Source organism: Podarcis raffonei, chromosome 10, assembly GCF_027172205.1.
Source record: "Podarcis raffonei isolate rPodRaf1 chromosome 10, rPodRaf1.pri, whole genome shotgun sequence".
NCBI lineage: Eukaryota > Metazoa > Chordata > Lepidosauria > Squamata > Lacertidae > Podarcis > Podarcis raffonei.
This window is the reverse complement of record NC_070611.1, coordinates 57038631-57058566: the sequence shown is the minus strand read 5'-3', so window position 1 is coordinate 57058566 and position 19936 is coordinate 57038631. Positions and strand designations below refer to the sequence as shown.

At 44.4% G+C, this 19936-nt stretch overlaps 1 protein-coding gene across 5 annotated transcripts; it reads left to right on the top strand.

The window, feature by feature from the left end:
- Nucleotides 1–1898: 1898 nt before the first annotated feature.
- ETFBKMT (electron transfer flavoprotein subunit beta lysine methyltransferase) lies at nt 1899–19614 on the top strand. 5 transcript variants are annotated; one of them, XM_053407383.1, is made up of 5 exons: nt 1928–1987; nt 8764–8825; nt 15144–15598; nt 16513–16643; nt 18865–19614. In XM_053407383.1, the coding sequence occupies exons 3-5, from the start codon at nt 15279–15281 to the stop codon at nt 19206–19208; spliced, it is 795 nt and encodes a 264-aa protein (XP_053263358.1). In that variant the 5' UTR covers nt 1928–1987; nt 8764–8825; nt 15144–15278; the 3' UTR covers nt 19209–19614. The 5 variants fall into 5 exon arrangements, with proteins under 5 accessions (XP_053263356.1, XP_053263358.1, XP_053263359.1 ...); XM_053407381.1 differs by lacking the exon at nt 8764–8825 and having other exon boundaries at nt 1899–1987; XM_053407384.1 differs by lacking the exons at nt 1928–1987; nt 8764–8825 and adding an exon at nt 11434–11575 and having other exon boundaries at nt 15144–15487.
- Nucleotides 19615–19936: the final 322 nt, after the last annotated feature.

Here is a 19936-nt window from a genome sequence, read left to right as displayed (position 1 = left end):
CCAACAGGACAATGACAACAATCCACCAACAGCATACAAATCTATATGGCTAACCTGATCCAAAACACACACACACCTCACTCACACACGAAAACAAAGATCACCACAGCCAATCACAAGCAAACAATCACACCCTAGGCCAACCCCAACCTCTCGCACCACCAAAGGAACACAAGTGAACAACACAAGCAACACTGACACCAAACTCTACATACATTAAACATAATAGAAACACCGCCACCCGACCCCACCCCCATCCATCTTCCCTCTCTGCACCCCCCCTTTCTTTTTTCTTTCTTTTTTCTTCTCCCCCTAATGCCTCAACAAATGAAACGGATTTGTAAAAATGTTACATGGAAGAAGAAGAAAAAATACGAGGCACTACACTTCTGTAAAACAAGAAAATCCTTAATAAAAAATATTTTTTTTTAAAAAAAAGAACATGCAGAAAACTGGCTTATTGACCATTGGACCCACTATTGGTCCACTCCATTGCTGGAGCCTGTTTCTGCATGCAGGGGAAGTCCCTCCTAAGGTTATCTTCACCCGCTTTAGCCGGCCAGTTGAAGCCATTCTTGGGGTGTGGCCGCTGTTGCATGCGGACAGCTTCTAGGAGCCACAGGTGAGAGCTGAGTGCAGGGCGGGGACCAAAGGTGAACAAACTGCCCCCACCTGAGGTGCTGCCCCTCCCATGACACCCCAAATAATCAAGCTAGGTGTTAATCATCACTCTCAGGAGCAGCTTTTTAGGGTGGGAGGCATGGAGGGAGAAATCCACAACAATCTGGAGCTCTGCCTTGCACAACTTTCTGCTAATGCAAAGCCACCGTAACTCATTACGCACAGGCTGAGATAGGAAGGCGAATGAAATCCATTGTTATTATAATTTATTAATTAAATTTATATACCACCCTTCATCAAGAGGCCCAGGGCAGCTCACAAAATAAAATACAAGATAAAACACAAGTAAATAATTGAACCGAAACAACAAAACAATACCACATACCCCTTCCCACAGATACATTTAAAATATGATATGAATCAGCCAAAAGCCTTGTTGAAGAGGAATGTTTTCGCCTGGCACCTAAAATATATATAATGAAGGAACCAGGCGAACCTCCCTGGGGAGGAGAGCATTCCACAAATGGGGGCCACTGCAAAAAAGGCCCGCTGGGTCTCATGTGAAGAAGGACCTCAGTATGAAATGGTCCAGCTTTTAATAATGTAAATCTGTGACCAGCCATGCAGTTAGGTAACTTTTAGACTCAGGACTTAATGGTCGCTCCCTCCTTTTGATGGCAATATGTATTTGTTCACTTACCTTACATCGTAGTAAGTCAGCTCTACTTAGTTTGCAGGTTCTCCTGCTCGTTCTGCTGTGCAGGACTCTGGCCCAAACTCTTGCACCACCACAGACCACACGAGTACGGAGAGTTCTGGGGGTCACATTTGCCTCCTGGGCCTGAATTCCCCTACCCTGTTATCTGAGAACAGGCCTCCTCCAAGGCAGCTGATGTAACAGAAAGGGAATGCTGAATAAATATAATAAAGGATTTTTAATGGTAAATGATAACACATGAAGGCTTTGCAAGGGTAGGGGGCGCTATGATGTCAAATCTTTGTTCTGAAAAAATACTAATTGCAGCACATATCTATTGTACTAAAATCTGTGATCACTAGATGGCCTCATAACCTAATAAATTTAGGGAAATCTAGGCATAATGTCCCTACTGTGTGAGTGGCATTAAATCTGAAAGGTTTACTCTGACAGGACTCTGCTGTTCCCTCATGCACCACACAAGGATGGCAGAGATCTATTTATTTTAAGGTTGTCCCTGAACATATATCACAGTACAAGGTTCCAGAACATAGGCCTCTTGTTGCCTTGGTAACGGAGATGTCATTACAACAAAGTAGGCTGGCATTTCCTTCCTTACCAGTTGGGCGCATTGATACCTCACGGAATACAAGTTAAGGTAGCTTTAAGGTAAGAAGAGTTGATACACTTGACAATGTTTGCCACTGTTTCCACTAGGGTTGCCAACTTCTTTTAATCTGCCCCGTGCCTGAGCATTTAATAGGAGCCTGGCACACAGAAATGTAGCCAGTGAGCCTTTTTCTGGCACGGAGGAAAAGTGAGAGGAAAAACTAAGTCTGCACACTTTTGTACTTGCTTACAACGGAGGCGATGAGAGTACAATACTCTGATAAGGGAGGGGAAAATGACATAATATGAAAATAGCTGGAAATCTCTCAGCCTTGCTCTCATCAAGGGGAATGGAGTTAAGTTTTGGAGTCTAAGTCAAGGAGGCCTATCAGGCAAACCTACCGGGCTTCTACCCCTCATAACACCTGAAACATGGGCGACCCACTTTAGTGACATCTATGGCATGTCAAAGTGCAAGTAGATAAATAGGTACCACTTCGGCGGGAAGGTAAACGGCATTTCCATGCGCTGGTCTGGTTCGCCAGAAGCGGCTTAGTCATGCTGGCCACATGACCCGGAAGCTGTACGCCGGCTCCCTCGGCCAGTAAAGCGAGATGAGCGCCACAACCCCAGAGTCGGCCACAACTGGACCTAATGGTCAGGGGCACTTTTACCTATGGCAGTGAAATGAACTTATTCACCTATACACCAGAAAACTCTGATCCTCCCTGGCTGGCCACCTATCTGCACTACAGAGATTAGAGAACTTATTGTGTCGCTGCGTCCTGGTAAAGCACTGGGTGGAAGATATGGTCCCTCCAGAGATATTATCCTCAGATGTAAATTGGTGGGCCCCAATTTTGGCCAAACTATTTACTCACATAAACATGACTGGAAACATCCCCTCAGAGTGGCACACCAGCATAGTTGTGTCGGGATTCAAGCAAGCAGAGCCTCCAGCTCAGCTCTTAGGAATTTGGCCACCCTCCAGGTGCCCGGCTTGAATCCTTGACCTCCCCTGCCAGCGTCTGCCGGCAAGATCAAAGGAGGTCTCTTCGGCGATCCTTTTCAAACGTGAAAAGAACACACCACCACTCCCCCTCCCATCTCCAGGGGGGGGGAATGAGACAGACAGAAATATATTTACATGTCTTTATTCCTGTCTTTCACCAGTACAGAGAAACATGTCTGCACACTCTGCTTCCAACTGCAGAGAGAGAATAAAACCCCACCCATGTACTTCCAGTACAGGGTCATGTGCTGCTCTGAGGTAACATAACATCCGGCTCTCAGAGCACTTTACAGACTGTGCCTGGTTCCCACGGTACAATCCAATAACACCCGCATCCTGTTTACCATTCCAGCCACCTGGTGCTCGCTTCTGCATTGCTCCTTTTTCGTAACATCCTCCCCCAAAAGAATCAATGCGTGTTGCAGCAAGCAAAGCATGATCCAGAGAAGAAAACAAACAGTTGTTATACACATAACACTCCCCTGTTGTTTCAGTTCCACCCTTGGAACTCCCCGCCACTGGTTTCCCCAGTGTACCTCTCTGGTTGTCTGGTTTCCAAGGAATGAGTGCATCTGCATTACCTTGGCTAGCAACTCTCTGTTGTGTCTTTGTCTCTGACTTAGACACAGCTCCAACCTGTCCTCGGTTGTTTACAACAGCAACACATGCAACAGCTAAGTTAGCAAACTCTTTTGAGTACCTCTTGGGTGGTTGACCCTTTGTAACTCTCTCAGACCTACGTATGAGGTGCTGATCCTCTCTGCTCACTGGTCCAGTCTCAGGACTCTTTGGAGAACCAGTTCCAATGGTAAACAGTGGTTCATCCTTCAGTTGTGAAGGCCTATCTATTGTGTGAGACTTCCTCTCAATGACTGTGACAACTGAGCTCTCCGAGCTTTCTGTGTCATCACTTTCTGTACAGCTGAAATCAGTGAAATCATCATCATCTGAATCGTCCTCAGTGGGAAAAGTGTGTACTATCACTCTCTCCTGTTCAGGAGCACTCTCTAGAAATTTTGTGAGAATCACCTGACCAGATTCAGACAAAATTACTCTGTAGAGACCCTTTTCATACCCCACAAAAATGCCTCTGGCATTCTTTACTCCACCTGGAGCTTCTGTTCTCACATGAGACCCAAAAACCTTGAAATGGGCAACAGAAGGTTTTCTATGGAACAGTTTCTCAAAAGGAGAACTTCCCAACTCTTTTGAAACCTTTCTCACTTTCGTATAACAGAACGACATTAGAGACTCGGCCCAGTACTCATGTGGCAGATGTGAACTAAGCAATTGCGCTTCCATCCCCTTTTGCAATTCTCTGTTCACCCGTACACAGACACCCCTGTTCCACGCTTCCGCTGAAACAGAAACCTTGTGTCTTATTCCCTTCTTCTGCAGGAACCTCTGGAAATCCTGTAAAAGAAAAATCTGCTTCTCATCTGTGAATAGACAATCAATGTTAGCATCATGCATACTCTTAACTTTGTCACAAAACTCCTGAAACCTCTCTAAGGCTTCCTGTGGCTTTCTCAACACATAAACCCAGACATAGTTAGAGAAATGATCCACACACACAAGATAATATCTTGCATTGCCTCTAGATGGTTCTAGAGGACCAATCACATCAGCATACACCCGCTGAAATGCTCTGTTGACTCCAGTCTTCTTCTTGCTCACACCTGCAAGAGAAACTAGGTTAGACACAGACGAATTACATTCCATGTAATCACTGTGTGCAAAAGTCAACAAATAAAGTCCATCCTTCTGTTTGGCAGAAAGATATAACTCTCCATCTTTGTAGATCTCGCAGCTCTCAGCATCGTAGGACAGTTTCAGTCCTTTCTTTGCAATCTGCGAAACACTCAGCAGATTGAACTTCAATTCAGGAACCAAGTAAACATTGTCTATTGTCAAGTCCAGACTCTTAAGATAGGCAGTCCCCACGCCGGCCGCTTCTAGCTCCTGACCATTGGCCTGTGTCACAGTGAAGCTTTGCTTCTTAAACGTTGAAAAGAGTCCTTTGTGTGGAGACATATGAACTGTCGCTGCAGTGTCGATTATAAACACGTTCCCAACATCTGGCGTGGTTCCCTTCGCCATCAAAGCCTTTGCAGGTTTCACCATAGGCTTGGTATGACCTTTGCCTGACGCCTCAGGCTTTGCTGAGCGGCCCTTCGCTCCTTTTGGCTGACGTGGCTTCTTGCAGCTCCGCTGAAGATGCCCAGCCTGTCCGCAATTGTAACACTGGACAACATTCAAAGCTACAGCTTCCTCTCCAGTAGCTTCAGCTGCGGGGGAATTAGAACTCCGTTCCTCCCTCCCCCTGTCCTTTACTTCCAGTGCAGCAAGTCTGTCCTGTTCATTCAGAACTACGGCACACACCCTCTCCGCGGTCAAATCCTGAGCCGGGAGGGAACCAAGCTGACTGGCAACGGTTTTGTAAGTCCGATTTAAGCTGTTGATCATCATGAAGCAAAACACTTCCTCCTGCAGACGGAAATTGCGTTCCACCATCTGCTGGCGCAGATATTTCATCTCCGTCAGGTGCGCTTGAACATCTCCATCAGGCGCAAGCCTCAGATTGGTCAGCTTCTCAAAATACAGCAACGCTGAAGAACCAGCATCCCTCTGATGTGTTCTTCTCAGCATATCCCAAATTTCCCGTGCATATTCCAAACCCTGAATATGCACCAATTGGTCATCTGACACACACAGAATTATAGCCGTCCTGGCTTTTAGATTCTGTGACTCCCAACCTCGGGTTGGTGCTGCTGGGATGGGGTTCTCAATCACGTCAAAGACCCTCTGATTCTGCAGCAGGGCCTTCATCTTTATAGACCAAGATGAATAATTGTCATTAGTGAGGGGAGGGGGATAGGGCAAACCTCCCGCCTTCTTGGAATCCATGCTGAATCCAAGGGTCAGTTTTGCACACAATCTCAAGCCAGCTTTCACTTTTCAAGCCAGTAAAACTCCAAAAGTCTTTGTTTACTGCTTCACTGGCAGGCTTGCCTTTGGGCTGTTTTTTCAAAACCCTTTGCACAGCTGCGCCGAAACACTTTCGATTTCCCAGGCTCTTTTTAGGCCACTCAGTAACTGGCAGACGTTGCCTAGCAACCTGCTCAGGACGGAACTCCTTATCTAAACCACAGGAATTCCTGGTATGCAAGCTTGCTCTTTCAGAGCTGTTTTTCTCAAACGCAGCTTGTGAACCAGAAAATAAATCTTTCTGCGTTCATTCTCTCTTGCCCGAAATGCTGCATACCTTTTCTGGCTCCGTTGCCTTGGAATACACTCCTCTCGGTGTCCAGCTGTCTGTTTCAGCTTCTGGCTGCAGGCAGACGCTTTTCTTTATCTCCTTAGGTGCAGAGGATGGCAACGATTCATCGACCTCTCACCTCTCATGCAGATTCTCATAGATCAGATAACCATCCTCTGCTACCAGTTGTCGGGATTCAAGCAAGCAGAGCCTCCAGCTCAGCTCTTAGGAATTTGGCCACCCTCCAGGTGCCCGGCTTGAATCCTTGACCTCCCCTGCCAGCGTCTGCCGGCAAGATCAAAGGAGGTCTCTTCGGCGATCCTTTTCAAACGTGAAAAGAACACACCACCACTCCCCCTCCCATCTCCGGGGGGGGGGGAATGAGACAGACAGAAATATATTTACATGTCTTTATTCCTGTCTTTCACCAGTACAGAGAAACATGTCTGCACACTCTGCTTCCAACTGCAGAGAGAGAATAAAACCCCACCCATGTACTTCCAGTACAGGGTCATGTGCTGCTCTGAGGTAACATCCGGCTCTCAGAGCACTTTACAGACTGTGCCTGGTTCCCACGGTACAATCCAATAACACCCGCATCCTGTTTACCATTCCAGCCACCTGGTGCTTGCTTCTGCATTGCTCCTTTTTCGTAACAAGTTGTACCAATCCACCCCCCCCCCCAAATGAGACCTATTGGATCCCAGTAACTATAGACTCATAAGTCTCCTAGATGTGGCTTCCAAATTATACTCACAATATCTATTAAATAAAATTCTGGACTAGGACGGCAAACAAGCCATCATCCCTGAAGAACAAGCAGGATTTAAGAAGGGCTGGTGCACTACAGACCAAGTTTTTGTTTTGTACCACCTAATCTGTAAATTCACCAATGAATTTACTAGAAGCAATGCAGCTAGGAAGCCTGATCTTTATTAAAGGAAATAAACTGTTGCAACAAGGTCCCCACTCACCACACGCAGGAGGGAGAACCCCAAACAATGCTGTTCAAGCCCCTATATACAGTAGACTTTTGAAATTGCCCACCCTGTAGCCCAAGAGTGTTGCAGGTAACACACCTGCCTTCCTGGGTCCCACTAATCAGACACACAGGAGCGGAGAGGAGAGAATCCAAAGTTCCTTTATTTTGCTGCACAGCAAAGTGTTCCAGCTGAGATCGCTCTCAGTCTGGACCCTGGGGTGTCACCCTTAGGAGTCTTTTATAAGTTTCAGAAACAATGGAAAACATAGGAAAATCCTTGGTCTCACTTGGATTACCAAACAAAGACACCAGCCAGGAATATAGGAGCAAAACAGCAGTCTGTAGGCCTGGTCTTTATTTTAAAGGACTGTTACAAGAGGACTTCCACCCACCACATGGGAGAAGCACAGAACAAAGGATTGCTCCCACTTTTATAAGTTTTACAAAGATACCTACAACACACCTAAATTGACATCATGCATACATCACAAATGCATCACAAACTGAGCATCGGGTTTGTCCCCATCCTTCCCTTGACCTCCACCTCACACCCATCAAGTAAGACAAAATAAATATTTACAAGTTCCTGGTTTCCCAGGCCAAGTTAATCACACCTCTTTGTCCCAACCAAGAACCTAATCCATTCCTGGATGGTTTGCCATTGTCCATGGGATGACTGCCTGTCTGACACCCATTGCCAGAAAGTGTTTTGTGGCGACATTTGCCAAAGTGATTGTGTTGATTTTGGTCAGGGGTCGGCAAGGTTTACCTCGCCTGGGCCAGTTCACTCCCGCAGAGATCGCTCCGTGGGCGCAGATGCAATTTTCAGCGCCACGGAAGCAAGTCCCCGCTCCATGCTGCACCAGTTTAGTGCAGCGCACAGGGACTCGCCGAGTGGGCAGCTTGGTTCGCCGACCCCTGATTTTGGTAGTTGGGGTGTGTGTGTATGGTATCTGCTGGAGGGGCAACACCCCCCCAACCTTTACATAAACTACAATATAAAACCAATGACAAATCCCTCATTGCTTTATTTGGAAGCGAAGCAAGCACCCTGATACTGTTCAAAACTTATACGTGCGTGGCTGTGGCTGTGACTGCGACCCTTCAGTTCTGCTGACATCTCATTTAATTTGTTTACTTCAGCTTATTTAGTGCGCCTCCGCATCCCATAGCCTTAATACTGCTCTTTGCTAATACAGTATTGTAGACGGGGACAATGGCTCATTGGCAATTGGAAACTCCTTAGCAGGAAATGTGCGTCTGCTTTAAAATGCTATGCATGCACTTTCTCACTTTTACACTTTTGACCTCATGCTTGCAGGAGCCTTGCCAACAAGACTGTCTGTGGTATATTTGTAGATAATCTTGTCAACCGGATCTTCGTATCTTTAGCATTACATGTGGGAGATGAAAGCTGCTTGCGCTTTAATATTACAAGTATATAGGGGGTCATGCTGGGTCTATTACCTTTACCTGACACCCACTACCACAAAAGCACCCCCCCCAAAACATTATACATATATCACAGAAGGAGGTGGTCTCCAGCAGAAATTTGAGAGTGTTGCTTCTCTCCTGTCTGCCAGGATACCTGATAAATCCTTACTTGGTTGCATTTTCTGGGAAGCCTGACCATTCCTTCAAGATGGTAAATACTTAGTTCCTGAATCTTTTACGCATATTGATAGTGTGCTCAGCTTAACAGATACTTGCCAGACTGTATTTGCAAACAGAGGTATAAGCCCCTACAGTCAAAAGACAATTGGAAAGCTTTTCCCATTTCCTTCCTCCTTGCAGTGAAATATTTGAGGTCAATTTGGTAGAGTCAAAATGGCTTTAGGATTGTTCTCCTGTACTATTTAAGATGTGGTTTATATACTTCTGTATGTGTTGGCCTTGTACATTTATGAACATTTATTTTCTATTTGAGACCTTAGAATTTTTATAACAATTGTAAAAGTCTTTGGCTATATACTATAAAATTGACTATGTATGTTAGGGAGCGGTGGGAGCGAATGGGCATGCTCTGTTTTGAGTGTGCTCAGTCTTTTTGGAGAGAAATGAATACTGAGCCACTATTGCTATTGTAGCACCCTGCTTGTGGTTAACGCTTAGCTGGAATGAAATATTCAACACAGCAATAGAGAAATTAAAATAATAATTTATTTGTCAGACAAATAAATGATAGGCACAGTGGTATATGGTTACCAAAGCTCTGCCCCCTCCAGCCCTGATGGCCAGCTGCTTTTCCCATTAGCTCTTCCCAAAATTTATTGCCCTTTAACTCTCTCAGTATACCTTAAACCTTAGGAAAATATGACTAGAGTCTGATGGGAGGCACATGGTATTATTTTCTGTTAAACAATAAATCTTCCTATTTACCAACTCTTAATTAGTGTTTTTGCAGCTTGATTGTATTCTGTAATATGTAGGGTCAGTGTAACATTTGCTCCCAGCCTGTATTTCCCTTTTACAACTTTGAGAAACTTGTCTCCTGCTACTGCTATAAATCAGGGGGGCCCTTGTCCAGGAGAGCAGAAAGATAAACAACTACCAAAGTACTTAGCCAGCTGGTTTCTGCCTGGCATGAAACATACAAACATTTGCAAATATATCTTTAAGCTCATTTTAAAATACAGGCCTTGATCAGATGTCTCACTATAGCAATAAAGACTTGAACCTTTCCACTCATTGCATTGGTGAGGAGTTGCTACTCTTCTAGACAGCCAGCGTCTGCACAGACAGAATTATATATCCAGTCCTTTTTTTAAATAGAAAAATAGGTACCGGTACTCACCATGAAGTTGTTACAGTGTGTGTCACACTTTTTAGCTACACACACAAAAGAGATGCCAGTACTGCGTACCATTGAGTACCCCCTGGGGGAAAAAAGAGCATTGTATATAGCAGTCCATTTAAGAATTTGCATTTGAGCTTATTTCCCCTCCTCCCTTCCATTCCTTTTTCCTTTTGTGTCCTGTCTTTATGTAAACTGCTATGGGAGCCCATTTTAAACTTAAGAGCTGTGTATAAATGCCTTCAATACACAAACCAAAAGCATATGCAAAAACAATTTTTGACCCTACCAAGCTTAGTGCTTGTCAAATTGTGCTGCATTTGACTTTATTATTTCATTTTTATTCCACCCTTTCCCCAAGGAGCATAAGGTTCTTTCCCGTCCCTATCTTTCTATGCACAATTACCCTGCAAGGTAGGTTTGACTGAGGAATAGTGACTGGCCCAAGGTGGGGATTTGAACCCATATTGTCCTGGTTCTAGTTACAGCTTGTTTACCCACTAATTACAGCTGTGGGAGGGCTAAATGTGGCCCTCCAAGCCTTATCTCTGGCCCTTGGGACTCTGCCCAGGCTGCACCCCTCACAAATCTTGTTTCACAATCTTCTTCGGTGTTTTTGTCTACCTAGAAGTGTCCTTGGGCTCTGATATGCCTCTGGGTTGCCTGGGTGGTGACAGAAAGGTATGTATGTGTGTACAAACTAGCCAGCCCACTCTACAAAGGTATCATTTCCATTTGTCGCTCTGTCCATTTTTGTCAGCACTAGCATGTGTCCCCCAAAAAATGGTCCGGAAGAGAATGCAACCTTTGAACTGAAAAAGTTCCCCCACTCTGGATTACACCATACTGGTGTAGCACAAAGAATCCTTTGTAACATTTGCATTGTTGAACTATTACAGATGAGAAGACGAGAGAAGGAAAGACTGGGGTTATCGGTTTTTTAAACACTGGCTCCACTTCTCTGCCTTTAACTGCAGAATGGGACGCTGAGATGGAATAGGCAAAGATTATCTCCATGCCAAGAGAAGCTTCACCTGTTGAGCTTCTGTATGCCAGGCTGCAGTTAAATATACAGGGCAAGGATAGTTTAAAAAGCAAAACAAAAAAAATACTAGCAGAAAAGGCTTGGCTCACAAACGCAGGCGGAACGACAGACACAATCTGAAAGCATTCTCAGAAGCTTAACACAGGGAAATTGAAGCGGCGGCTCTCTTAAGGCGTTATTGGACTCCAACTCCCATCAGCCCCTACCGCCACGGCCACAGATGAGGCTTGATGGGAGTTGTAGTCCAGAATGTTCCACGTTCCCGGTGCAGCAGCTAAACAAAGCAATAACACTTCCGGTTGTTAATCGAACGCGAGGGGCATCCCATGCGGGTAAAGGAATAGGACGAGGCACCATAGAGGCTTCGGTGACGGAGCGGTTCCGGGATGCCCGTTGTGCTCCAGCCCGCGGGTGAGGGTGTTCAAATGGAATCCGGAAATGAGGATTGTTATTATCACGTTTTCTTCTTCGATTCCTCTGGCCAAGGCGCAGGGTAGCGTAGCTGCGGGTACAACAGGGAAAGGCTTTAGCAAAAGCGGGGGGCCGCTTTGTTTCTGTGAGTGCAAATTGTTGATGGACGCGAGAGATTTTGCAAACAAAGGCCACTCTCAAGCGGTCCCTCGTTTCTCTCTCAGTGCTTAGTCGTGGATACCTTATTTCCTACTGGGATTGTCAGAGAGGAAAATAATCATTGGGAGCGATGACCTGCTTCCCAGTGGAATTAACGGGTTGGTTTTATCTTGCGTTAAAGGTAAAGGTACCCCTGCCCGTACGGGCCAGTCTTGACAGACTCTGGGGTTGTGCGCCCATCTCACTCAAGAGACCAGGGGCCAGCGCTGTCCGGAGACACTTCCGGGTCACGTGGCTAGCGTGACAAGCTGCATCTGGCGAGCCAGAGCCGCACACGGAACGCCGTTTACCTTCCTGCTTGTAAGCGGTCCCTATTTATCTACTTGCACTTTGACGTGCTTTCGAACCGCTAGGTTGGCAGGCGCTGGGACCAAACAACGGGAGCGCACCCCGCCGCGGGGATTCGAACCGCCGACCTTTCGATCGGCAAGTCCTAAGCGCTGAGGCTTTTACCCACAGCGCCACCCAGACCCCTACAAATGAGTGAACCTAAGTTTTCATGTACTGTACATGAATTTCAGTGGGTCTACTCTGAGTAGCTTAAGGTTGGCTACAGCCCTAGGTTTCTCTGCTATCAGGTTGTAAAGCATCTATATATAAAGCCATTTTCTTAAGCTAGGAGTTAACAAAACAAACGAAAGCTTCTTGATAAAGTAGCATATATGATATCCCCCTGGTGTTCACGTTTGACATTCTAGAGTAGACTGTAATGTAAAGACCGCATTTTCACTAAAAAAAACTGCTGAAAGAATTCATGATACGACACGACAAAAATGCAGTTCATTCAAAATTGAATGTAATTAGACTTTGTAGCACCCTGCTTGTGGTTAACGCTTAGCTGGAATGAAATATTCAACGCAGCAACAGAGAAATTAAAATAATAATTTATTTGTCAGACAAATAAATGAGAGGCACAGTGGTATATGGTTACCAAGCTCTGGCCTGCCCTCCTGCCATTATGGCCAGCACTTATATTTCCTCAATCCAGCCCCCTTTCTCCTCCCTTTGGCTGCCTCTGTCCAATCAGCCTGGTTGAAATTCCTATTGGCTGTTTGCTAGAACCAATCATAAAAGATACACCCATTTCCTATTACCTTTTATGGGAGACAGAGAGCTATATTTTCTTCTATTTATAAATGGCAAATAAGTAGTCATATATCTTACATTTACCTCGACCAGGCACCTTAATTACCAGATAACCTTTGGCCCCTCTTGCCCTATTCCCTGCAAAACAGATGGCTAATGGTTCTAATTTTTATCTTAAACAGATATTTTGGGTTTACCTCCTCACACACCATCTATGAAAGATCTCCTTCTTTGGAGGTCTTTAAGCAAAGGCTCGACAACCATATGTCAGGAGTGCTCTGATGGTGTTTCCTGCTCGGCAGGGGTTTGGACTCGATTGCCCTTGTGGTCTCTTCCAACTTTATGATTCTATGATTCTATGAAATAAGAATCTAACATTTCTTACTTTCTAAATCCTTTGCATAATTACATTTAAGCCAATATATTTCATAACATATATAGTTTTTTAGAAGAAAGGGAACTTAGCAAAAGCTAAGCTAAATTCTAAATTCTCTAAAGATTCAAAGCAGTTTCAGAGAGCTGCTTTGCCTAGTCTAGCTGCTGTTTATTTGCCCTTTTAACCTTATGAAAATGTGGCTCAAGTCTCTAATGGGAGGCACAATAATTCTTACTATTTACCAACTCTTAATTGTGTTTTGCAACTTGATTATTCTGTAATTTGTATGGTCAGTGTGACCTTTTGCTCCTAGCCTGTAATTTCCTTTTACAACCCTGAGGCACTGCTATAGATCGGGGGGGCCTTGATCAAGAAGATAAACAGCTGCCAGAGTATGGTTTCTGCCTGGCATGAGAGATACAAACATTTACAAATATATATATATTTTTAAGCTCATTTTAAAATACAAATCTTGATCAGATGCCTCAACTTCTCCTAACACAGTTTCCAGAGATATTGCCAAATTATGAGATGATGCTATGCATATTTGCTCAGAAGTAAGCCTCACTATGTTCAGTGGAGTTTACTCAGTAGTAAATGTGTTTAACCTTAGTTTGTTCCTACCAAAAAGACAAAGACTCCTGTAGCACATTAACAAGGAACAAAGTTAATAATGACATAAGCTTTCATGGAGTATGTTAAAGGAAGGTGCAGCTGTTGAATTTCTGCCTGTCCAACAACAGGGAGAGCTGCAGTTGGGAGCCCTTAAAGCTCTGGTTCTAGGATATGGTCGTAAAAAGACATATGAAGCCACTCTTTTGCTGAAGCAACTGGAGCTGGGCATTGCCTGAATGGGGTGTGTGTGTGTGTTTGTGAGTATGTTTTCTGTGGCTCCATGGAGGAAAAGGGGCAGGATGTACATGTAATAAAATAAACAAACACATCCAAACTTAAACAAGGGTATCAAAGGAAGACCTTGTGATTGGTTTCCCATGAGTCCTGTGGAATCAGTTGCTCTTTAAGCAGGTTACCGTATGTGGTCTCTGTTTCTACCCCCTCGTTTCTGAACTCTCTTTTTCAGACGACAACAACAGGAAGTTTCCACCCCCAAAGTCTGTCAGGTTAACAGTGTAATTTCCTCTAAGAGCAGCTGTCAGCTAAACAGCCCATGTAGCTTGCAAGCACAGTATGACTGAGAAGCAATCTTGTGCCAAGAGGGCCTCTCGGACCCCTACACTAGAAAGGATCCTGGGAACTGTAGTTTGTTAAGGGTGTTGAGAGCTGTTAGGAGACCCATGTTTTCCACAGAGCTGCAGTTCTCAGAATGGTTTAACAGCCAATACCTCTTGCCAGGGAACTCTGGGAATTGTAGCTCTGTGAGGGAAACGGTTCTCGCAACAATTCTCAGCACCCTTAACAAACTGCTCTTCCTATGGGGAAGCCATGACTTGAAAGTGGTGTGATACTGCTATAAACATATAGTGCAGAAAGGGCCCAAGATAGGTGGAAGTTATGGTTATTTATAGAGGTATAAAACTGAGAAGGGGTGACATGTGACTGGAGAAATGGAAATATAATAGTTGGGAAGGAGCGAGCCAAGTATTTATTGTACAGGGCATACAAACTATTGCAGAATAAGGAAGAAGCTCAGCGGTAGAGCACATGGGTTGCATACATAATATATCCAAGATCCAGTCTTTGGCATCTCCTGTTAAAAGGATCTCCCATGAGCTGCCACCAGCCAGAATAAGCAAGACTGGCTGGACAATAGTCTTAATATAAGGCAGAGTTATACATTTCTAGAATAATTCAGAGGGCTCCTAATGCAAAATACTGAAAGTAATAATAATAGCAACCATAGAAATCTGTGGACATGAGTAACTTTGGTCCATTAATTTCAGTGGGTCTACTCTTGAGTATAACTTAGCTGGATACAGCCCTAATATATGGGTTCTGTCATCCTTAGTACTAATTGATACACTCAACTAATGGCATGTATACAGTGGAAATATCTGTTCTTTTGTTTTTTTAGGAATGACTTCCCATTGAGTCTGAAAGCTATAGCTGATGTGTTTTTCTTACCACTTTCTTGACACTTTCTGCTCCAAGGAAGCATTCCTGATGTGAACTTAAGCTGGGGAGGAGCTTGCTGAGAGCAGTAGAGGACATGATTTTCATAGGCTGGAGGCGGCTGATACGCTTATGCAGCAGAGACATCTTCAGTACAAGTCTAAAGCAAAAGGATGGAAGCAGCTGTTCACTTTGGAAGTGCTACCACCAGAAGACTTCAGGGAGTCTCCTGGATCCAGAGATGAGACTGTTTTTGGAGAAGAACACAGAAGTCATCAGCAGTGGGAACCTGACACCAGAAATAAGGTTAAGACTTCTGACTCCTCGCTGTCGATTTTGGCATGACAAGGCTGCCTTATGGCCATATGGGGACCCATACTGGGCAATCTATTGGCCAGGAGGCCAAGGACTAGCCAGGTATAAAACACTTATCAGTTCTAGAAGGCGTACATGCCACATGTTCACCCTGACTTAGGTTTACTAGTGTTATGGAAATAGGGTTCGCTAACGCGGGTGGCGCTGTGGTCTAAACCACAGAGCCTAGGGCTTGCCGATCAGAAGGTCGGCGGTTTGAATCTCTGCGACGGAGTGAGCTCCTGTTGCTTGGTTCCAGCTCCTGCCAACCTAGCAGTTCGAAAGCACGCAAAAGTGCAAGTAGATAAATAGGTACTGCTCTGGCGGGAAGGTAAACAGCGTTTCCGTGCGCTGCTCTGGTTTGCTAGAAGTGGCTTAGTCATGCTGGCCACATGACCGGAAGCTGTCTGGGGACAAACACAGGCTCCCTCGGGCCAGTAAAGCGAGATGAGTGCCGCAACCACAGAGTCGGCCGCAACTGGACTTAATGGTCAGGGGTACCTTTACCTTTAAGTGGGAGGTCAATCAACCAGACAAGAATCAGCTAAGAAACTTTTTATTCCTGAACAGGAAGGGTGTGCCCTGCACCTATTGGTCGCAGAGGCAGACCCCAAACACATATAACACATATAACACATAGTCTTTTATGCATTGAAGTAAACAACTCCTAAAACATCATCAGCTGTATGTTAGTCTTTGAGTTAGTCTGCAGAATTGCCTTATCTGTTCAGACAGTTAGCTTTCTATAAATGTTTCATGTCTTCCATGGCTCTTTTATTGTGTTCTTAGTTGTTTTCCTTTTAAGTCGCACCTTCTGCATTTCTCAATGCCCTTTTCCTTACATCCATCTTCTGCTTGATTTGCGACGTATGCATTCCTTATACCACTAGCTAATTCATATTCAGTGCTAGGCTAATGCAATAGACTTTGCTATGAATGTTTTTTTTTACTTTTCTTGTTTTTCAAAATATACTCAGATACCTTCTTGATAACCCCGAGGTTGTCAGAGAGAAGAGAGTCCTCGATCTTGGAAGTGGTTGTGGAGCAACAGCCATAGCAGCTATGATGAGCGGCGCATTGCACGTTGTTGCCAACGACATTGATCCTGGTAAGATGCTCCATTGCACGTGCAGTGCAGTCAGTCTCAGTGCATTGGGAAGAAGGGAGGACCATATGCGGCTCCAGCATGTTACAAGGTAACATGATAGACAAGGAAGCCTTTGAAAGAACTGAGCATGTCCCATAGCCATTGATTTGGAGGCAGGGCTACTTGATAGTGAAACAGTCAACACATTGGTGATGACCTTCCAGCTTTGTTTAAATGAGATACCCGTTTTGCAGAAGAGAAATGGTGTAGAACAGGTGTTAATTCGCCCTCTATTAAAGACATCCAGGATGAGCAGTTTCCCCTTGTCTGTCTGAAGGATAAAGAACCCTACACTAACATTTTGGCTGACTTCCCCAAAGCAGCTGGCGTTCTTTTATAACTCCTCAAGATAAAAGGTAAAAAAGGTAAGACCCGCCCCCCCGATGGTTAAGTCCAGTCAAAAGTGACTATGGGGTTGCGATGCTCATCTTGCTTTCAAGCTGAGGGAGCCAGTGTTTGTCCACAGACAGCTTTCTGGGTCATGTGACCAGCATGACTAAACCGCTTCTAGTGCAACCGAACACCATGACAGAAACCAGAGTGCACATGTTTTTGTGTTTCTGTACCTCCTAGATCAGGAAATCTGCTTGTTTTTCACTATTTGTTCCAACCACAGACTGTCTGGTTCTAACCACCACAACATCTGGCAAGTTATTTACTTTGTCTTCACTTCCTTTCCTTTACTCACTGGAAAATGTTGCCCTAGATTTAGAGAAGTCACATGACTCACTCATGCTAAGCTTGCCAACTTTGGTGAGGGGAGAAAAACCAGTGTGGAAAAAGCAAAACACACAGTGTTCTTGCAAGGCAGAAAGAGAAACATAGTAGTCTTTTTATATGAGCAAAGTCAGAGATTGGTTTGGGGCTGAGCCACAATTGAAGCCAAATCTCATAGTGTTGTCTAGTGGTTGGAGGGCACATAGTCCTCAATATGAACACACTTCAGGAAGTAGAAAATGATCTTCAATGGGTTGTAGATTCCACCCTGAACAGCTAGATAAGCTACTCACCAGAGCATATTCAAAGGACAACGAAAGGCAGCTGTTTTGGTCCATTCAAAACACTAAAGAGATTTGAACTTTCCCCCAACCATCAGCCCCAACTTGGGGCCATTAAACCTGCCTTACAGAATGAATAACCAGCCTGTTACCCAGTTTAGGATCCAATATAAGAAATACAGCACAAATTCCACAATTGAAACCAAACAATACTACTATGGCTAATCATCATAATCATCATTATTCCACATTTAAAATAACATAATTAAAGAGAATTCTCAAAACATTGTGCTTAAAACAACTAAGAAGCACAAAAATTGAAATATATGAAAATGCATCATAATTGCAATATATCATATTGAAATCTTACACAGAACACATACCTCAATTGTTTATCCTGCAAAACACTATTTCTGCTCTCTGTTGGAGACCCCTTCCTCTTTCACATATCACATTCTTATCCCATAGCTAATGAAACATCTGGCATTCTAATTCCACCCACACAGTTCCTAGTCCTTTGATGCCTGTCCAGCAGTTAGTGCCAAGCCACCCAGATGCTGCAGAAGCAGTGGATGCTATTTCTTCTCACATATTCCCTCAAGTAATAGAGCACACACATTAGTATAGGTCTAGAACTTAAACATGTATCCTAACACCTAACCGACTATATCAACTATCCCACACAAGCTGAAGCCACTCTGGATTGGTGATCAAGCTAGCTAATGGATGAGGGTCTTACCCAGAGTCAGGGATGTAGATGTTACTGTTCTCAGTGGCATGAACTCTGGTCTGATGGAGAAAGGCCTCCCTGCATAAGCGGTCCATGCCGACTTTGGTGTAGGGTTGGGTCAGTTAATACACTCAGTTATGTAAATGATGCGACAAGCAGCCTTCACCAATCTGGTGCCCTTTAGATGTTTTGGACTACAACTCCCATCATTCCCAGACAGAGTACAAAATGTAAGGGAGGCACCAGGGACTTGAATGTGATCAGCCCATGAATTGTGTCCCTAGCAATACTCTGCCCACAGAGACTATAAGATAGCTTGTTAAAAACAATTCTGGCAAGGAAAGTATTGCCCAACAAAGGATCCAAAAGACTAGAAAGTTGACCAGTCCAGGTGGCATTACCAACTCAAAAATTTGGGCACTGATCTTTTCTTGTTTGTTTCCTTATTTCTCAGTTGCAGGAGCTGCCATGCTGCTGAACTGTGAACTGAACAACCTGAATCCTTTCCATGTTCTCACAGAGAACCTCATTGGTACAGAAGTAGACAACTGGGATCTTATTATCCTAGGGGACATGTTTTACAGTGAAGCTCTTGCAGACAGCCTTCACCAGTGGCTGAAAAACCACATCCAGACTCATAGGACTAAAGTGTTAATTGGAGACCCCGGCAGGCCCTATTTTGTGTGCCACAAAATTCAGAAGCAGCTTCTCAAAGTCAGTGAGTATGACCTCACCAAATCAACGCAGCAAGAGAACAATGGGTCCACCAGTACTGTGGTTTGGCACTACCAGCCTTGACTCTCCATGGACCTCAAGTGCAGAAATACTGGACTATATTGCATGTCACTTGAACCACTAAAAGCCCCATTTTGTGGCAGTTCAAATTCTGACTGGTGCCAATACATACTATACTGCCTATATGCATTCTATCAGCATGCACACATTCTATATATTTCAATGACACAGCATGGTTTGTACCAGCTGAAGGTGGCATTTGTGCAGACTGGGACAGGTGTAATAAAAGAAAGCACTTTGCCGTATAATTCCCACTTTATTCAATGGAAATTATGTGTGCATGCCAGTATGTGGCTGAGTTTTATTCTTTAGAAACATAAAGAAAAAAACTGTTTTCAGTGAAGTCTTTTACTTGCAGAGGATGGGTGTATCAGTAGTTGCTGATGTTGATTAAAAATGTAAAATCCTATCTCCCTTGTAAAAATTTGATAAACCACCTCTTTGTGGCAGCTCACATGGAGCTTTGGTTACATTGGAAACTGCAAACAGATGTACTATCTGCAAGTGGTATGTGTTGTGTCCCACAGGCCTAAATGCAGATCTTGGTTGAGCGGTTTACTGAGACCTTGAAAGACCCAGTTGCAGGGATTCCAAATGATCGGTTGTAAAGCATTATTGTAGTCACTCTTTCAGTATTTACTTTTGTGAACACTTTTGAAGTGTTGGAAGGAGCGGATAGCGACCAGTTTCCAGTATCAGTGACCCAATGTCCTTTAACAGAATGCATATCA

What these genes read in the sequence shown, in the direction of transcription:
- ETFBKMT (XM_053407381.1), top strand. Translation starts at nt 15,279, where the DNA reads ATGATTTTCATAGGCTGGAGGCGGCTGATACGCTTATGCAGCAGAGAC. An exon ending in GGAGGCCAAGGACTAGCCAG is followed by an intron (nt 15,599 to 16,512) that starts GTATAAAACACT and finishes AAATATACTCAG; the next exon opens with ATACCTTCTTGATAACCCCG. An exon ending in TGCCAACGACATTGATCCTG is followed by an intron (nt 16,644 to 18,864) that starts GTAAGATGCTCC and finishes CTTATTTCTCAG; the next exon opens with TTGCAGGAGCTGCCATGCTG.